The following is a 19,318-nucleotide window of genomic DNA, read 5'->3' as shown; positions in this document are numbered from 1 at the left end:
AGCCAGGACAGGGGGCAGACGCGGATTTCTAAGTTCATTCATTCAATTTTAACACCATGAATATTAAATGCTTTATTTAATTGCCTGTAATGCAAGCGATAGGTGGGAAGTGATTTGGTGATGGAGGATTTGATATTTAATATTCGCATGATTTTTTGCCACACAATTGTTTCAGAGGTATTCCTGGTGGTGCATCGCTGCACTTGAACTTTCTCCTCCATCGGCATCACCGCTGCATCTCCATTTATGCTTTCAGGCAGCTGAGATTTTGTTGTTCTGTTGATAGTTGTGACCTGCTTAAACTTGGTAAGTTCTCGGGAGGTCCTCAGGTCTAGCCATGTTTAGTTAACCCGTTTCTTAAATCATATGGCCAAAACTAGTGAAGAGGAAAGCCACTGGAAGGACATCGCTCAGGTAATGGAGGGAGTCAGTCTTGGTGAAGGATTCCGGCCGTGACAACTCAATGATAGTAATTTGGTCTCCAGTATTTGCACAGCTTCTCCCTTGCTTATGAAACTAAACGAGTGTAAGGCTTCAGGGGAGGACTGATCCAGACGGAAGAGCATACGACCTCACTACTGCAAGAAAGTCACTGCCAGATGTTAAAAAGTAGGAATTGCGATTTCCTATTTGCGATTCTTACTAAATCGCAATTAGGAAATGGGCTGATTCTGGGAATCTGCCCATTTGTGACCTCAAAATAGTTTTTATTCATCTGGCCATTAGTTGCCAGCTCTGTTGTCCACAACTACAAAACAGGGAAAGCTAACAGATAAGGACAATGCAAAGCGAGGTGGGTATAAGGCCGCAACAATCCTGACAGTAGATTTGGTCCTTCCCCAATAGATCAAGTGGGGATGAATTTGCCAGAAGAGGTAAAGGAAAAGATTCTACAATGAGTGTTTATCGATATATTTAATTTTCTGACTGAAAAGATTGTAATTTACTCCCAAGCAGCGTAATCCAAAGGTTGTAGAAACATTAATTGAGTAGAGGAGATTACCATTTTCCAGCCCATTGAACTTAAGAAATTACTATTGTCGGGTCCTCAAATACCCAATTATCAAAATAAGATTGTCAGTGCCTATGATGTGCTTGGAGGGCATTGCTGGAAGGATTATGACGTTTTCTTGGTTAAAAAACACATCTAATTCTAAATTGTTCTGAGACCAGTCAGACGTGAATGCCTGGCTGAGGTGTATGATATTAAGAAAGGATGAAGTGTGGGAAATCAGTGCTTTCATGCATCTCTGTGAGGGGGTGACAAAAAAGGAGCTTGCTGGGTGTATAACAAAGAAACCTGTACATAGTCATGGGGTACCTCCTAAATTTAAACATAACTGCTCCTATTGTGGCCTCCCAGATCACCCAGATCTCAAGTGCTATGAAAACAAGCATCGGCATAGCCAATAGGTCTCGCCTTTGGGACATTATAAGTGTTTAGCCATGCAACAGTTGATGTTGTTGCAGCAAAGATATTGTGCTGCATAACTAAATACTTATAAGGTCCCAAAGGCGAGACCTATTGGCTATGCCAATGCTTGTTCCATGTTACTTTGACTAGTCTTGTGCTTCTTCTCCCCCATGCGCCCCTCTTTCCCCCGGTCTCCATGTTGCTCTGTCATGCTATGTGCTCCTGTCTACCTCTTCCGGGAAACACCCATTACGACTCCTTCTTCACGCGCTGCCATCGCAACGCGGCTTTTACATCGCGGGAGTCTTTACATAGCCCGGTTTAACATCGCGTGGACATTTACTTCGGGGACGTTTGCAACGCGGATTTCACATCGCGGGAGCCGTAACAACGGAGGGTTTGAGATGTAACAGTGAGTTAACACTGAGCTTGAGCCATTCAGTGTTAGCAGATCAACCACCCAGAGCTGCCAGGGGCTCAGGCCTCAAAACTCTCTTACTGGTTTGTATTCCCTTCACACCGGTTATTTGGTCTCCTACCAGCTCGCTCTCGCTCTCCCTGAAGCGGAAACGTCCCCCCACCACCTTCATGCGCTGCCTTGCAAGCTGCTCACACTGTCAGGCGCAGCTCCACCTTTGTCCACCTTCAAATGCACCATCACCGCACTGCCAGCCAAGCCTACACCGCATATTTGAAGGGAACGCACTTGCGGTGTCAGTTGCAGGGCTGCAGCACTTGTAGTACGACTCAACTTGAGAAATGCGGAATCAGCAGCAAGTCTGCTATTTATTCTGCATCCCAGACTACACCACAGAGGGGCATTGCCTCGAGGACGGGCTGCGATTTATAATATATAGCTCTGAAAAGCCCACATTTGCATAGGGCCAGTGTTGTGCATCTATCGATGCTGTCTGGCCCTTTAGCACCCTTAGCAAACTAGAAACGCCCTCTTTCGTTGAAAAATGCTAATAGAGATTGCTGCGCTGACGTTTATGTAAAGAAAAGCCAGTTTATACGTTGCTTAGAATTGTTTAATATTTCCCTGCTTCATTTACACACGCACGCATTTGTGGATGTGAGTAACGTGTGTTTTATAGGGTGCTTGCTGTTGCCAAAGGTGTCGTTGTGTCATGTTGAAAATAATTAGTGACGTTATCGTTCAACTGGATGTTGGAATGATGAAAGGTGGACAACATTGCCAAACGCATAAGAGGCACTCCCACCCGCACTCACCCCCAACCCCAACCTTTTAGCATTATAAGAGGCCCTACACACGTATGGCTGGATGGTGGCATGGATGGAGGGGACAGCTGCTCTGATATCATGCACATCCAATGTTTGGCCTGTCGGCACAGCACACATAGCAATTGTCACATATGCGCGGGCGACGGCTGGCCACACAAAAATACCTTATTTGCCTGAAGCCTCGTATACAGGCAAAGAAAAAAAATACACGTACGTGTTAAGGATGAGGTCACAATGCAGAGTGATCAATAAGGGGGGTGGGATATGCCACGTATGATTCACAAATTTTCATGGCACACGTATGATAATTAATATTTGCTTTATATACGGCTCAACAGTAAATGCTAGGACAAGGTTTGGGTTCTTTACGTTTTTATTTACATGTGGGCACCACTCCTGAACTGGAAGCAGAGCGCTTCCTTAGCTCATTTTTGCTTTGTTGGGCTATAAGCTGACATTGGCCTATAAACTGACATTAGTTAGCAGATATATTCTGTCACAGAAACTCGACATGGGCCATTACGAGAACCCCCGCACCCACTCCTGAACTGGAAGCAGAGCGCTTCCTTAGCTCATTTTTGTCACTCACAATTCGAACTTTGCCTACAGCCACCACCACCTCCCATTGGGCTATAAAGCTGACATATATATTCTGTCACGTCATGCCTGTCAGGCTGGGCTGTAAGCAGACAAAAGCGACGGGAGAGGTACATATTATTTCATGCTAGCCACGCGCATAAGGATCACAATCCACTTGCTATATATTGATATATCAAATACTGATATATATCAAAAGATGATAGATTCGTTGTTGCGTGTGTTAATTCACCAAAAAAAGGAACGGGGGAGCGGTACATTGCTGGAGACGCGCATATTATTTCATGCTAGACACGCGCGTACGGATCTCAATCCACTTGCTATATATTGAAATATAAAATACTGACATATAAAGATATATCAATAGATATCAACATCTACTGCAATTAATATTTGACAGTTTCTTCATTTCTAGGCCAATCCCATTGTACGTTTAACCATACTCATGTACTGCTATTAGAATACGACCCCGCCACACACAAAGCCCTGATTTCGCTGTAGCCACATTCCAGGGAGTTTACGAGCACCATAGAGAAAAAAATATGCGTTGTAACGGCGAGCGATATTTCAGTGTGCGATCTAATGGATTTCGCAATTGGGTAAACAGCATTGGCGTTGAAACGTCGTGCGTTGGGAAAACTTGCGATGTTACAGTCTTTGCGATGTGGGAACCGCGTAGTAAAAGCACGCGTTGAAACGGTGTGCGATGTACTATCATACATCCACCTCTTCCCCACCCAGGTCTCTGTGTTGTTCTGCCATACCATGTACTTCTTTGCCTCCCCTGTGTTGTTTATGTCCCCTGTGTTGCTTCCCCTTCATCTCCATGTTGCTCTGTCTTGCTGTGTTCTTCTGGGCTTCTTGTCCTCGTCTTGACTTGTGCCTCACTGCCCCCTCATGCTGTTTCTCTTCTGTTGCTATCTACACACCTGAGTCCCGTTTTGCTTTCCTCACAGTTTTGCTTCGTGCCCTCCTTCTTTTTTTTTTTTTTTTCTCTTTAGGTCTCGCCTGCATTGCAGCACATGCACTGCTCGCTGGCGAGAAAATTTGTGAGGGAGGGATTTCAGAAAAGGGCTTTAAGCCCCGCCCCTTATTTCCATTGGCTGACGTCCCCATTTATGATAAACGGTGGCCTGCCATTGGAAATGAGGGGTTTTTGTTGATGCCCTTTCGCCTCTGATCCGGACTGGGTCGCCTGTTTTGCTGCTGTCACAAAGCACTTTCTTATCTTTATGGTGCCATGTGTTTCTAATTAACGTGGAGCACATGCTCCATAAAGCTAAGAGATTGATGCTTGTTGTTGTTGACCCCTTGAAATATAACTGGAAGACCCTCTGCGTGCGCTCCCATTGCCGTGATCATCTTTCCAATCTGCTTTATTCCTGTTTTTTCTACACTAACATCCTTGTAGTTTATGGTCACTTTTAGACATTATTTTCTAGTTTCCAAAATGCTGCACACTGATTAGTAAAACACGCTTTAAAAAACTTAACACATGCCCCGTGTTTTATCGTAAACAAAGGTTCGTAACAAATGCACGTAGGCCCCTCTAATGCACCCTAATCTGTTGTAGAGTTATGGTTATCCCCCTCTCCCCGTCACTTTTATTTGCACTAATTGGCGTACTCATTATCAACAATTGGTGTCAAGGGAAAGCATAATATTCTCATTTATTCGGGCGTAGTTATAATTACCCCAGGTCTAGTTTATTTCAACAACTATATTGAATATACGTTTACTGTTGTAGGCGTACTGTTGTAGGCGTTCTGTTATGTTATGTTTGCAGGTATTTATAGAGCGCACGGATGGGTTAGAGGATGGGTGTACGCTCTATGTTAATTTTGCATTTTTTGTTTCCAGGTGGAGGAGAGCGTGCTGAACATCGGGAGGTTTAACAACATTGTCAGATTAGCGGGGTTTTCCCCCTTTAAATCCGCCCAAAGTGCTCTAGAGAATTTAAATGCCATCTCTGAAGGTGAGTTTAACGTGTTGCTCTTGTGTAATCTATAGGAACTTGTGACAAGCATGTAGTCTTTTTTTTTTTTTTTAAACTAAAGATTTAAAGAACGAACGTTCGTGTTTACTGTGCGAATTCTAAAATTGACATGACCAGCACAACCTTCGGGGCTCCTGGGTAGCATCTGACGTGCCATGATGTTACAATTAATCTGTCAATCCACTGACCGATGTGATGTTAGACTCTGGGCTGAGCACACAGACTTCTACCGCACTGCACTCCCACTCTGAATACTGAATTACTCATACGTGCATGCCAGCTCGGTAGGTACTCTTGAACATTGTTCAGTGCATTCACTTCTTGGCCCTCCTCTCAATAGCAATACTTCACGAGGACTTGAAGCTGCTTCTAGAGACAAACATGCCCACGAAAAAAGAAAAAGGCTTTGCTGGGAGTGGGAGATGCCAAAATTGGGGCTGCCATACAGGAAGAATTTGGATACCCATGCCAAACTGGTGGCGTAGTGTCTGAGCTCCTCAGAGGTAAGTGCATGAGGTGGGCAGAAGACCGTGGAGAGGGTGCCCGTCATTACTGCTTTGCTCTCCGATTAAGGAAAGGTAGATGCACCCATATCACACTGGAAACCGGAAGCACTAACAGTACTCGACTCAGGGCGCTCATGTCCTGATGCATTCATTGGGGATAAACACCTCTATACCTGTCATCTTGCAAAACATGTACTACTGACTCAACACATGGGCAGAGCTAAAGCCCCGATTATGTTGGTCCTCACAAGTCTGGCGACAGGTGCGCTGTCAATCGAGACTATAAAACGTACCTTTGCCAACTTACTTGGCCGCGAGCCTGTTTGTTGGCCTGCCTCGGTGCACCCGCACGTTCACCTTTTTTACATGCTTCTCTGCAGAGATTTCTTACACCTTTTACACAAACTTACGGATCCCTAGCTACACCTTTGTGAAACAAGCATTGGCATAGCCAATAGGTCTCGCATTTGGGACCTTCTAAGTTTAGCCATGCATTTCTGACATTGCTAATAACAATGCCTTTTATTTTTGTTTTCGTTTTTAAAACATAAATAAAAGGCATTGTCATTTACAATGCCAATAGCTTAAACTCGCGTAAATGCGAGACCTATTGCATTGCAAATGTTTGTTTTAGTTACTGATCCAGCTGAGATTGGTGGTTACAAATAATTTTTTAAAAAGCACCTTGGTTAATTTTGTAGGCAGGCGCATGGGTGATGCGCATTGCATATGTGTGATGTGCATGCAAAATGACACCTTCCGTGTCAAGACATTTTTTATTATTCTTTAGCTATGCTGAACAGCATCAGGTATGCTGGGCAGCTAAAACACATTGGCAAAGCAAATAAATCCTAAAGGTGCTTCTTGTTGGCTTTTGCCAATGCACGTCATTTTTCCCATCTCCTCACTCCCCTAACTTCTGTCCGTTTACTGCTGTCTTGCCACGTCAGGTAGAAAGTGAGCAATGTATCATGATTCTGTTGTATCTCTTCAAAGATAGGCCCTGGAGGTAATCTTGCATTTGCTAAGTCTGTTGGGTTGTCTTCTGAACTATGTCCCAAGCATTCTGCATGTGACTATTAACAATGACATTTGGTTGAGATCTCATAGCTCCATAGAGTACATTTGTTCGAGTTCCTGATAGCGCTGCTGTCTGGTCATGTTGATGTCTTGTTTGCGTATTGGGTGGATGTTCTTTCTGCTGAACTTGAACTCGGTTGATTGTTACAATGTAGAAGGAGCATCTATCTGACTGCAATGTTTTCATCTGCGTGATCTCTGGTTCGTAAGTAAGATCATTTTTGTCTTTTGAGTGATTCTGCCTCCTCCTCGGTAGAGCGTGGCCACAACCTGGGAACATTTATGCAGAAATACTTGGTTATGACAAGCTTTTAGAGAGGCTGCCTGCATAGGTTAAGGCAAGGTACCCCAGGGCATTAACATTCATATTTTCAATAAGCAATAACTTCTGGATGCAATATAGTTGCACAATTTTTAAAACCTGAAAGGAATGGAACCAAACTAGCCACAGATTAAAAAAACAAAAACTCTTGAACTTTTTTTATTTCCACATTCCCAGAACTCAAGACTTATCTTTCATCAAATAAAATGGTTATTCAGTAAATTATTTGAGATGTCTTAGCACACAGCAAATGTGTTACCAATGTGTGTTTTTCACTGAAATAAATTTCTCTTTGTAGGAAATTTGATGCTGGAAACAGAAAAGAAAGACACCAGGTACGAGGAAGTAGTGAATCATAATTCGAAGGCCATTGCACATCCGGCTGACGTCATTCGACCACCGATTTTTACCGTAGTGTGACTGTGTTACCCGTCAGATAAAGTATCATCTTTTGGCCTATAACCCTCAAGTAACATATCTGTAGGCAACTGGACTTTAAGATCTCTGCTTGAAATGGAGCAGCTGATGGTTGGCAGGGATGCTGGCGAGGGCTGTGTCCGGGAAACAGGAACGATTCTGGGACCTGGGGGCGCTGGGCAGCTAAGGAAGGCTATCGAGCAAGAGGAAATCGCAATTGCGGAATTGGAAATGCAGTTGAGGGAGGCACAAAGGCACACACACCATCTGCGGCTTTGTGTGGCAAAAGAAAAAGAGAACGACCTGAACAACTGGCATCAAAACCACAAACAGCCAATCTCGCAAGAGAAACAAAGGGGGAAGGGCAGTCCAATTCAGTTGTGCCAGGAGAAAGTACATCAGTTGGAAGATGAAAGAGATGGGCGTCAGCATCACGCATCTCCTATATGTTTGGAGCATGAAAAAAACAATGGACTTGACCTGCCTCTCTGCAAGAAGAGAGGCAGACCGAGGAAAGACAAACCAGTCAAACCTCCGCAGAACACATTACAGCTGTTCCAAGAGCTACCAAAGGAGTGTGCGCACGCCCTGCAACCGTGCCAGGAGCTTGACGAGAAAGAGAGCCATCAGCTTCACAAATTCCCAATATGTCAGGACTTTGTAAGCGACAGGGACAGGGGGCTTGATCTGCAACTGCTCCCAGAGAAAGAAAAACGGGCTGAAGATGAAAAGGCGTGGCAAGGGAATCGTGGCCAACCGATGCAACCAGGGCATGAAAAGGACAGCAGACGAAAACTGCACCTCTGCCCAGAAAAAGGTGAAATGGATATACCTGGTCAGCACAAACGCCAGGTGTGTCAGCGGCACAAACGTCCATCGCGTCAGAAACTTGAAAAGGAGAAAAGGCCTCCATTGCAGTTGGGCCAAGAAAAATACGTAACTAATATGGTTCAGCCACACAAAGCGGAGATGTTTAGAGAGAGTGGAGGCCAGCCACAACTAAATATCCCATTAACAGGAAACAAAGAGCTGAATGGCCAAGAAGTAATTCGCATCACTAAACAGATTAGGGTGAGTTCAAAGCATGTTACATTTGCCCGCTTAGGCCTGATTAGAAATGAATGAAGATGTTCTGTACTGGCAGTTGTGAACTTTCTGGTCGGGGGTCATTGCTGATCTGTTTAATGGGTTTTGTTTTCAATGTTCGTTGAAAAATCAAAGGCCAAATGAGCAAATGTGGGTCTGGGAGTGTCCTCACAAGTCTTTAATACTTTGCTGTGCTATCAAGTAGAACCCTAATGCTTAGTGGCAAAAATCGAAATATAATCCCATAAAACTCTTATCTACCTAAATGTTCAAGAAACCAAAACCATACACCATTGCTAGTATGACCTGATGGTTAAGTGGAAAACCTTGCCATAGACAGAATGATGATGGCCAGAAATAACTTCCGTGTGTGACATTTCGAAATAGCCATCAGGTGACCCAGTTTGCAAATACCGAAGACAAGGGCTTCCAAGAGCAAGGCAGCCTTTGTTGATATGAAGGACGTTTACCAATAAGTGCCGGTAAGGATGGGGGCTATTTGTATCTATATCAATAATAACATTAAGGTTCTCTTTTACTACTACTTGGGCCAGATATGAATGCTAGAATGTTGCAAGTTCTTTTGTACTGTTGGTATGAAATAAAATGCTTTTTAAGTGCACTCATTAGCCTAATCTGCCCACCACTAAATAACTTGAGCTGGCCACAAGTGAGTGTTTCATGTCCTGTTGAAACGAGGGTTGGTTCTTATTAAATTAAGGTCACTTTGGGATACAGTAATCCCTCTGAGGTCACAGTGTTGCTTTTTACTTGTAGAAGAAATATAAGGAAGGCACATCAGTTCCTGCAATTCTCCAAAAATACCTAATCGTTCTTCCTATTGTACCCTTGTTTCCGTAAAGCAGGGGCCTGAAAGCTGTTCTGTAATAAGAGCTACTTGCATTCGATGAAAATCGCCCGAGCTACTAATATTTGTATTGTTTTAACAGTGACTATATCAGACTGGATTACATTAATGACCTCCACATATAATTAGACCAGGACCCACTGATTTCATAAGTGCATCATACAGGGAATGCCTGCAGTAATTTAAAAAAAAAAGTCTTTGGCAATTTGAAATACCTCCACATGGTTAATACATAATAGCCATAGCTGCAGTGCTCCTGGTACCTAGGTAATAATATGAGTAATCAGCCTCCCCAGCCCCAAATGATTGATCAGTCAAATATCCGCTTTAAATATATTTGGGAAATTCAGCCATTTTTATTCAGTTATCAGCTTATGATTCCCGTAACTTTGCACATTTTCATTTTCTACATACTTACAATTTTGGTATACATAAATTCAACAAGCAAATGCTTCTAATTTAGTAAGACGGGCTGCACTTACAGGTGCCTGGGAGCTACAAGTAGCACACAAGCTACGTGTTTAAGCCTGCATTAAAGTTACTATGCCCCTCTGCCTCCTTTGATTCCATATCTATGAGCCCAAACGAATATTCTCGGAACTGGAGAATGTGTGGGTTCTCCCATATTCCCTGCCTTTAGAAATGTCATGCACTCCGTGCTCAGATGATTTCACCTACCGTTATGCTCTGTAGTGTGGGCAATTCCAGGTTCCAACACTCCAGAACAACCACACATGCGACCACTGTTGGTCATGCAGGCTACAGGATGAGTGTCGACAATCCTGCCCTCAGTCCCATGAACATTAACAAATCTTCCTTCCGTGTTTTCCGTTCACTGTTCTAAAAGATTTGTACATGTTATGTGCAAAGGGCACCTTAGCTTACTTGAAACTGGAAAATGAAAAAGTAGCAATGTTTAAAAGGGGATGCTTGAATGGATCCACGTGTCTGGTGAAGCAGAAATTAACCAAAGACAATCCTTATTCTTGGAAGCTCTGACACACTCCGGTCCTAAACAAGGTGCCCAGGAGTTCCAAATCACTGACTGAATGCATGGCTGAATTAAAAGCTACGAGATAACCCCATAATAAATCCACAAGTATGAAGCAAACAGAAGGGAACATTTTTAGCATCAGAAGCAAGTAGGCATACCAGGCTCGAGATGGACAGATTGAGTAGACAGAGGGAGGTCTTTACTGCACATGCTGAGTCACTCTTGGAGAACCTGCCATGCCTGAAGAGGCATGCTCTCTTTTCCCCACCAGTCGTGCAGGAAGAGAACTAGTGCTGCCTCTAGTGGTATTGCTACCCGGAACCTGTTGTCTTGACGCCAGGTGGCATTACTTGACAGCATTTTTTGACACTTTCTACAATATGAACACCGGTTTAGACCCGTGGCAAGCTCTTGTTGTTAGTCACAATATTTTTAATAAAACCTAACCATAAATCCGTTCTTTGATTTAATCGCCATCTGCCTTTCCGTCCTGGAATTTAATTGCCATCTGCCTTTCCATCCTGGTACTTGTGCCTCTTTCCCTGAGGCTAAAACTTTAAGTACAAGTCTTTAGAGAATCTGGTTAACGTTGCGCTCGATTTTTGCACTTCTGGTATACTCCGGTCTTTCTTCTCCTTTTTTTTCTTGCCGAGATTGACTGAATCTACTCCACATTCCATTCTGGAGTTTAGTTCTGTTGATTCATTGTTCCAAATCTCGTTAGCCACCCCTTCAGATGAAAGGTGCAGGAGGTACTTAACTTCTCTCACCTGCCCTGTGCTGCAGCCTCCGGTAATTCACATTTCCTCCTTGTCCCTCTTGCCGTGACGAACCACTATGTGAGGTCCCTGTGCTTTCCATCACGACTTTAAGTATAAAGCCTCCTCCCCTCCTTACTTCCTGTTCCTTTTTGTGCATGATCCTTGGGCAGGCGTGGCGCGCCTGCTCCAGTGCATTGTTTGTTCCTTTCTTGCCGTGACTGAGGATTGCCCAGCCCTGTCGAAGCGGCCTCATCGGCATTCTTCTGCCTCACAGCGGGATACACGACATGCGGTGATGCGGGTAAGTCCAGGGCTAGCGGGGGCGGTGGTTCCTCCTGAAAGGAGCGTACTTGTGTCGTTCGCCTGTCAGCGAAGTGGCAGGCTGGAGTGTGCATGTCTCCCCTTCTCTGCTTCCGGGCATGGTCGTGCTTTGCCTACCACCGGCCTTCAGGAAGGGGGAGTCTTGGTTGCTGGGGAGATGAGGGACTCCTCGGCAACCGGCAATGGAGTTAGTGGTGGCATTTCTTGATTGTAGGGTTCTCCTCTATTGTTTTTTTTTTCGCCGTATCTTTTGATTAGTTTTAGGCTTTAGGTGTTAATATTACAGGTTCAGGTTCTTGGAGGGAAATTCTTTCCAATGGGATTTCTTTTGGATCTATTGAATATATGTCTTTTTTGTTTGTAAGACCACTCTGTGTGTTGCTTTAGAGAAAAGAGCTGCTAAATGAGAGGTCACAGTCTCCTTCTTGAAGGAGGGTGATTATTAGCAGGATGCGCAGAAGAGGGGTTCTGGTTGTACCTCTGCTGCGGCCACTGTTACTTTGTTATAAACTGGAGGGCCAGGCTATGACTAATGCGGCTGTCACTAAGGCTTTAACTACAAAACCTAAGGCTAAGCGAGCCTCCGCCCTGTTGGATGCAAGTCCAGATTCAGCTTCTTCTACAGAATCAGGATGCGAAAGGCATGTGGTGGCAGGAAAGTTTATATCCAGAGAGGAACTAGCTGATATTTTGTCTCATATTATAGATAACCCATATATGGCGTTGCCTCCGGTGGAGGGGGCTGCAGAGGTTCTCTTTCTGCAGTTTGCAAGCCTGCAGCGCTGGTGTTACCTTTGCTCCTCCAGATTAAGGAGGCCATCTTCCGGTCATGGGAAGAATAAGAACATATGCAAATGCTGTTTTCGCCTGAAATCCTATGCCTTGGCGGATGGGGATATGGTGTTGCCCTATGCTGTTAAAGTGGATTCCATCCGGGCCCCACTCATTGGCACATCCTCGTTAAATCCGGATGGCTGTTTTTCCCTTGGATCATGTTGAACACAAGGCTGAGGGTGTCCTTAAGAAATCTTTTACTGCCTCTAATCTGGTTCCCTGGACAACGTCTTATGGGGCTTTGACTGCACAGTCCTTAGTTCAGGATTTTGAGGCTCTGACGGAAGTCATGCAGGAAGGTTCTGATGTGACTGATGTACTGATGCATATGGAACTACAGGCAAAATTGCTGGCAGATGTGTTGGACGTGATCAAGGCGCCTTCTGTGGCATCCTCTTCTACTATTCTGGCCAGACGGAACCTCTGGTTGCAGGACTGGAAGGCTAATCTAGCAGAGAAGTCTTCTTTTCAGAAACAACTTTTTGAACCAGCACGTTGTTTGGGGAGTGATTAGATGTCTTATCAGGAAGTCCTTTAAGTACAATAAATTTTCCTGGGCATATAGGGCATTTTCTAGTAAATAAGCTAAGCCTTGGAATCAAATGCATTCCAGGGACTCCAGGGATATCCCTTGTAAGGACGCCTGTACCTTCATCCCATAGGAGAAGGTTTCAGCCTAGAAGAGGGAAGAAGCAGGATGTTCCAGCAAAGAGTGGTGGTCCCGACTATGGCAGTTCCTCAGATCCAGGGCCTGTGGGAGGAAGAATAGCGGCCTTTCTTTCAGCCTGGGCTTTTTCCATCTCAGACATGTGGGTTCCAAGTATCATTTGAAGCGGCTAACTTATCGACTTTGTCGTTCTTTCTCCCGATAGGGTGTGCATTTCTGCTCCTGTCCCAAGGAATCCAGTCAAGAAGGAAGCCCTGTTGACTGGTGTTGCTCTGCTGTAGGAAAAGGCAATCGGCATGTGTTGTGGGATCAGGTCAGTCAAGGGGAATATTCTATAGTCTTTCTGGTTCAGAGGTGTCGGGAGTTTCGGCCTGCGTTGGACCTGAAGCGCCTTAATCACTGGGTAGCTACCATTTCATTCAAGATCTTGTCACCGCAGCAGCACATTCCTCTGCTGTCCCCAGGAGACTTCATGTTGACCATCGACCTTCAGGATGCATACCTACATGTCCTATTCCACCCAAGTCATCAATTGTTTCCGTGGTTTGTAGTGGGTTCAAAGCATTTTCAGTTCCAGGTTCTTCCCTTCGGGCTGAAGTTCGCCCCACTAAGGTCTTGGACTCTCTGATGGATGTTCTCCTCCTGCAGGGATTTCCTTCTTTCCTTACCTTGAAGACTGCCTGCTCAAGGGCACGTCTCTTCGCCTGGCCTCCTCACATGTGAGGACAGTGCTGGATCTTGTGTCGTGTCATCTTTGATAAATGCGAAAAACTCCCAGGTGACTCCGACTCTGGATCGCGTTTTAATAGGTGGTCAGTTCCTGACGGATCTGAGCATTGTCACTTTGCCAGACTCAAGGGCTTATGGGATGTTACCTAGTATTATCGGTCTTCCAGTTGAAGAGAACTGGGGTGATTTTTTGAGCCCTCCTTCACTTTTCTCACTTGCTGGTTTGCAAGTACGTTGCCATTCACATGGACAGTACCACTGCCAAGTCCACTGTCAATCATCGGGGCCTGGGGGGACAGGAGCCCAGTCATAGTCAAGGTTTGCAGATTAGCTGTTTCTGTGGGCTCAATCTCATGTGGGTTTTCTCCAGGCCATTTTCATTCAGGGAGTTCTAAATTGTAAGGCCGATCGCCTGCACAGGGAGATTCCGTCCTCTCAGGAATTTCGTCTCTCTCCCCCAGATTTTTGCCAGGCTGTGCCCGCTGTGGGGACGCCCCTAGGTGGATCTGTTTGCAAGTTTTTGCAATGCCCTTTTTTCCTGTTTTTTAGGTCTCGCCTGGCGTGGGAGCGCACATGCGCTCCTCGCCTGCGAGAGCTATAGTCAACAAGGCAGTTTCAAGAAGGGGACTCTAAGCCCCACCCCTCCTTTTCATTGGGTAGTGTCGGCATTTATGTTAAACGCTAGCTTCCCATTGAAAAGGAGGGTTCTCGGTTGCCGCCCTTTCGCCTTTTCCTCCGGCCCCTCCGGACTGGATGGCTTGGTTTCTGACTGTCGTGACGATCTTTCTTATCTTAGTAGGTGTGTAATCATGGGTCATGTTTCCGAAGGGCGATCTTTTTTTTTTTTAGGGCTAACATGTCGCCCGCTTCAGTTGCAGCTACGCTCTGACACCATCGGACGTTGAAGCGGATAACTCCCTTCCCTATAAGCAGTTCACGCTGCTAACATGACGGATCATGGGCCGATCTCTTTGGGGCGTTTGAACCGAGTGCTCGCTTTGAAGCTGTAGACTGCGCCACCAGCTATTGTAACGGGGGTGGGTTGTTTCCGGAGTGGTTTCATTTCCCTCTGATGGTAGCACTCCGTGTTTTCACAGCCTTGAATAAAAGTGTAAATGGAGAACACAAAAAGAATTCTGTCTTTGTAATGCTTCCATCCCAGCAGCTTTATATTAAAACGTTAGTGTCTCCTCAGTATGTGTTGTTACATTCATATTACAGTGAGATGATTTGTTGGGTTGCTGAGCTGCTGTTTGAGTCTGTTACGCTAAACAAGTGGCGCAGATAAATCTCCCAGCAAATTGATTCTTTTTATTTTTTTTTACAAGCTACCAGCTGAGTGGCTTGTATGAATACAATATGCCTGAATACCTCCACATTTATCGAAACATTTTCTTCTCACGCTGGCAACAGGATCCGACCCGGGGACGAATGGCGCTGCTGGCATGTGATAATGTGTTACGGAAGAGCGAGTGGCTCTCCGAGAGGATGCTGCCTGTGAGGTCATGGCTGAAGCACACTTTTGCCAGCCCTGTTGTGCATGCTGTGGTGCTAGATTGCCACCTAACGCACCAAGGTGGCAGTTTACTGTGTAACATATTTATACCTCTATGCTTTGAGGCACACTGCCAATTTGATTGCCCTATAGTCTGAAAAGTAAAGGATTGTCTCGCACTGAGCATAATGATCAGTCTCCAGTCTATGGACATTTTCACTGTTCTCCTGGGGATTCTGAATTTGTGTAGCATATTAAAGTACCCTTATCCACTATTCAGGCAAACATTCAGTACTTTGATTAACTAAGTCTTGGTTTTAAAAGTGAAGTATGCCAGGAAGGGACTAAAAAGGTGACAGGAAAGCTACATTTTTGTCTAAATTTAGGTTTTTCACTGAAAATAACAGTGAAGTTATATTGTTCTGCTCCCTATTGACAATTATCTAGGCATCACATGCTGCATGGAGCACGTTTGAGAGCACTGGTGTGGAGAGGTGTGATTTGTACCAGTCTTATCTGTCAGGAATATCTTAGAATGGGTCACTCACGTAAAAGCAGGAGTTGATGTGTGTGGCTAGGGTAGGCGACGCTGGTTCCCATTCTACGCGTGTGGCTCAAGGATGGCCACCGTATAGTTACTCCTGTGGGAAGCCATATGTTAAAAAAACCACTACACATGGTGGTGCAGTGTCTAAAATGAACTATGAAAGCTTAATAAAGTACCCCTGGCAAAATGTAATGAATGAGCCGAAGAACCACCAAGAGGGCATGCATGGGCAAAACTTCGAATATGGAATATAGTCATGAGGAGAACAGAAGGGATGAAAACACTAACATTTTTTCCACGCTCACCAACAGCCCCGAGCAGGGTGGGAGCAGGCGTGGGCGCGGCGTGGTTAGTGGAGAGATCCTTGGAGTCTCCGCTGTCTAGGAATAGCGCCTAGAGGGCTGCGCTCTACCAGAGCCGAGAGAAGTTGTGGGGGAGGGTGGCATGGGCAATTTGTATGCAGGGATATCAGGGCTTGGGGGAAGTGAACCAGTACCCACTCCAGGGCACCCAGCAGAGATCGCAGCCGATGTGTGGTCATTCCCGGGCAAGCAGTGACTCCGGGTGTCTCACATCGCATATAGTAGGAATAGCACCTAATGCGGTGCTCACCGAAGCAGAGAAGGCAATGTGAGAGCCTGAGGCAGGGTAGGGTGGGTGAGTACTCTCCAGTAGAGCGAGGGGCCAGGAATGCAACCCTAGCATCCAAGGATTCAGTACCCGATGCGTAGATAGCACCCAGAGTAGTGGATGCTCAGGGAGAGCGGGTGCACAGCACTATTTAATCCCCCCGGAGATGTCGAGGAAGGCAGAGGGTGTTCGAAGGACACATCTAACACCCGCCCCTCACCACAAGCATACCTAATCCACCCATAGTGCTGCATTTCTACGCCGGTGGGGGCCTCGCTGGTGTGCTGCTCCCTACAAGAGAAGTCAGTAAATTCAGGAAATGTTAAGAGAGCGCTCCTCAATGGAGCCAACTAGCTCAATAACTCAGACAGCTGGACCAACCAAAGTTGGCACAGCGGGGGGGGGGTGCTGGGACATGAAAGGTATTTTACCTGCAGTTTATTAGTTTTAAGGTATCAAGGAAGCATTAGTAGTCGAACTGTTTTGCCGAGAATCATACAATGTGGTCAAGCAGAAATGGTAACTCAGGTCTCTCACGCCCAGTCAGTAAATCAGTCACTAGTGCCCCCTAGTTGGAGCATGCTTTCATTCTCTAACATAATCTGCACACAGCAGACTCTCACCAGTGTCCACATTCAAGGTGAGGTTTCCACACTAATTTGGAAACCCCATCACCCCCGCCCCGAAGACCATTCCCCAAAACGGCTATACTGACCAAGACGCCACCCGACAACTACTGAGAGGGATAGGTTACCTCCCACCACTCAGTGTACAAATGTAGGCACTATTTTAATCAGTATTGCTAAGTTCACAAAAAGAAATACAGCTTAATCCATCTGATTTAGGTGTACATACTGAAGACTGCTCAATACCCACGACTAACTCTTTTAAAACTTGTGCACGCTGAAACTAGACTTTCCCCTGCTTATGCCTTCCTGACCAAATTGGAACTGAACGGGTTAACCGCACGCACAAAGACCTCAATAGTTCTTTACTTTGAAAAGAAATGTATCAAATTTTTCTTTTTTTTTTTTACAGGGGGCTCAAAGGGTACTCCTTTTTCCAGAGACTCCGTCCATCCACACGCAGGCCAGAGCTAACAAGGTCAAATGAAAGCACTCCACTGTGCATAACAGGATTAATTTAAAAAAATGTTATTGCAATTCAAAAACCTTCTGGAAAAAAAGACCGTAGCAGCTGCAGGTGCTGCCTCCCCCTACTTACCAACAGGCACCTTCTGATCTAGCAATATTCAGTTCCCCCACAAGCATTGAAAATGCAATAGGTCTCGCCTTTGATAAGTTAAAGCCATTTGCTTTGCTAATGGTATTGTATAGCAAAGCAAATGGCTTTAACTTAATTAAAGACGAGACCTATTGCATTTTTAATGCATGTTTTCTTTCTGGGGGATGGGCGAAGTCGTCTTCAGGAGTGGATGCCCTGGCATGTCCTTGGCTGTCCAGCCTGATGTTTGCTCTTCCTCCTTTTCCTTTAATGCAGAGGTTTCTGATTCGGAGGGAGAGGGGTCATGTCGGTCTGGTTGCTCCAGCATGGCCCGCTCGATCTGGTTTCCTCTTCTGATGGCAATGAAGGTGAGTCTGCAGTGGTGTCTTCCTTTGGTCCCTTCTCCCCGGATTTTTCTGTTTCTCCAGGTCAAGTCTGGTGAAAATCAAGCTGGTAGCTTGGATATTGTACGGCGATTGATGTTACAGGGTCTTTCTGCCTCTGTCTCCTCCTCTGTGCTAGCTTCCCAGAGGCTGTCCACCGGGTCGTCGTATGCCAGGCACTGGAAGACTTTTTAACATTGGTGTGATCCGAAGCACCTGCTTTCTCTTCCTGTATCTCTCTCCCAGGTCCTTGAATTTCTTCAGGATGGGTTTCAGCTGGGCCTTAGTCCTGCCACTCTTAACAATCAGTGGGTGTCCGTTAAGACTTTTCAGTCCCTGTGGGGTAGATGATCAGGGCCTGGTCTCCAGGACTTTAAGGGGTTTTCAAATCTCCGTTCTGTCCCGCAGATGGTGTGTCCCTCCTGGGATTTGCAGTTGCGGGCTCTCCAGCATCCCCTTTTTGAGTGTTTGTTTTTTATGGTTGTTAGAAATGGGATTTCTGTTTGGCTGAGGCTTGCGCTAAAGCCAGGCAGAAACCACAACTCTAGTCAGGATAAGGGAGTTACACTCCTAAAATAACCCCTGCTCACCCCCTTGGTAGCTTGGCACAAGCAGCTAGGCTTATCCTAGAGGCAGTGTGTAAAGCTTTTGCACATGACCAACAGTAATACAGTGTAAGCACTACAAAAGGACACCACACCACTTAAAAAAAAAATAGCCAATATTTTTATATACGTTAAGACAAGACCGAATACGACAAAAATCCACAATACTATTTTAAAAATCTGCAGTTATCAAAATAAGTTTCACACAAAGTTCCTCGATGTCGATAGCTCGGTATGGGGCTATAACGGCGTCGTGAACAACAAATTCAACAGTTCTGGCTGGTCGCGGGCCAGCTACGGTGTCGGGAAGACCCACAAGCAGTACCTGTGAGAAGTGCAGGGCGATGGGGCCCTTGAAGTCACTCGCAGTGCAGGTCGAGCTCCTCTCTGATGGAGTCGGGAGCGCTGGCCTTGGTAGGCGTCGGGTGCTGCGGTGCGAAGTGCGGTGTGCGGTGCCCCCAGGTCGCGGAGTGAGCAGTAGCTCGGTGGCAGCGTCAGAAGGCGTGGTGAGACCAGGGTCGCGTGCGAGATGAAGGCGGTGCTTGTCACGGTGCTAGCAGGTCACGGTGCAAGCAGCGGCGTCGTCGTTACTGAAGT

The 19,318-nt window shown here is 45.7% G+C and overlaps 1 protein-coding gene across 2 annotated transcripts in view; it reads left to right on the top strand.

The window, feature by feature from the left end:
* Positions 1 to 19,318, top strand: part of LOC146796126 (uncharacterized) — a 162,468-nt gene that overhangs the window by 21,842 nt on the left and 121,308 nt on the right. The window contains exons 2-4 of one of the 2 annotated variants that reach the window (XM_085628503.1): positions 5,117 to 5,231; positions 5,593 to 5,755; positions 7,459 to 8,648. In XM_085628503.1, coding sequence (XP_085484629.1) covers positions 7,674 to 8,648 — 975 coding nt within the window. In that variant the 5' untranslated portion in view covers positions 5,117 to 5,231; positions 5,593 to 5,755; positions 7,459 to 7,673. The remainder of the gene's footprint in view (positions 1 to 5,116; positions 5,232 to 5,592; positions 5,756 to 7,458; positions 8,649 to 19,318) is intronic. The other variant, XM_085628502.1, reaches the window with a different exon arrangement.

This window comes from Triturus cristatus, chromosome 10, assembly GCF_964204655.1.
Source record: "Triturus cristatus chromosome 10, aTriCri1.1, whole genome shotgun sequence".
In the NCBI taxonomy this organism is placed as follows: domain Eukaryota; kingdom Metazoa; phylum Chordata; class Amphibia; order Caudata; family Salamandridae; genus Triturus; species Triturus cristatus.
This window is presented reverse-complemented; position numbering and strand designations above follow the sequence as displayed.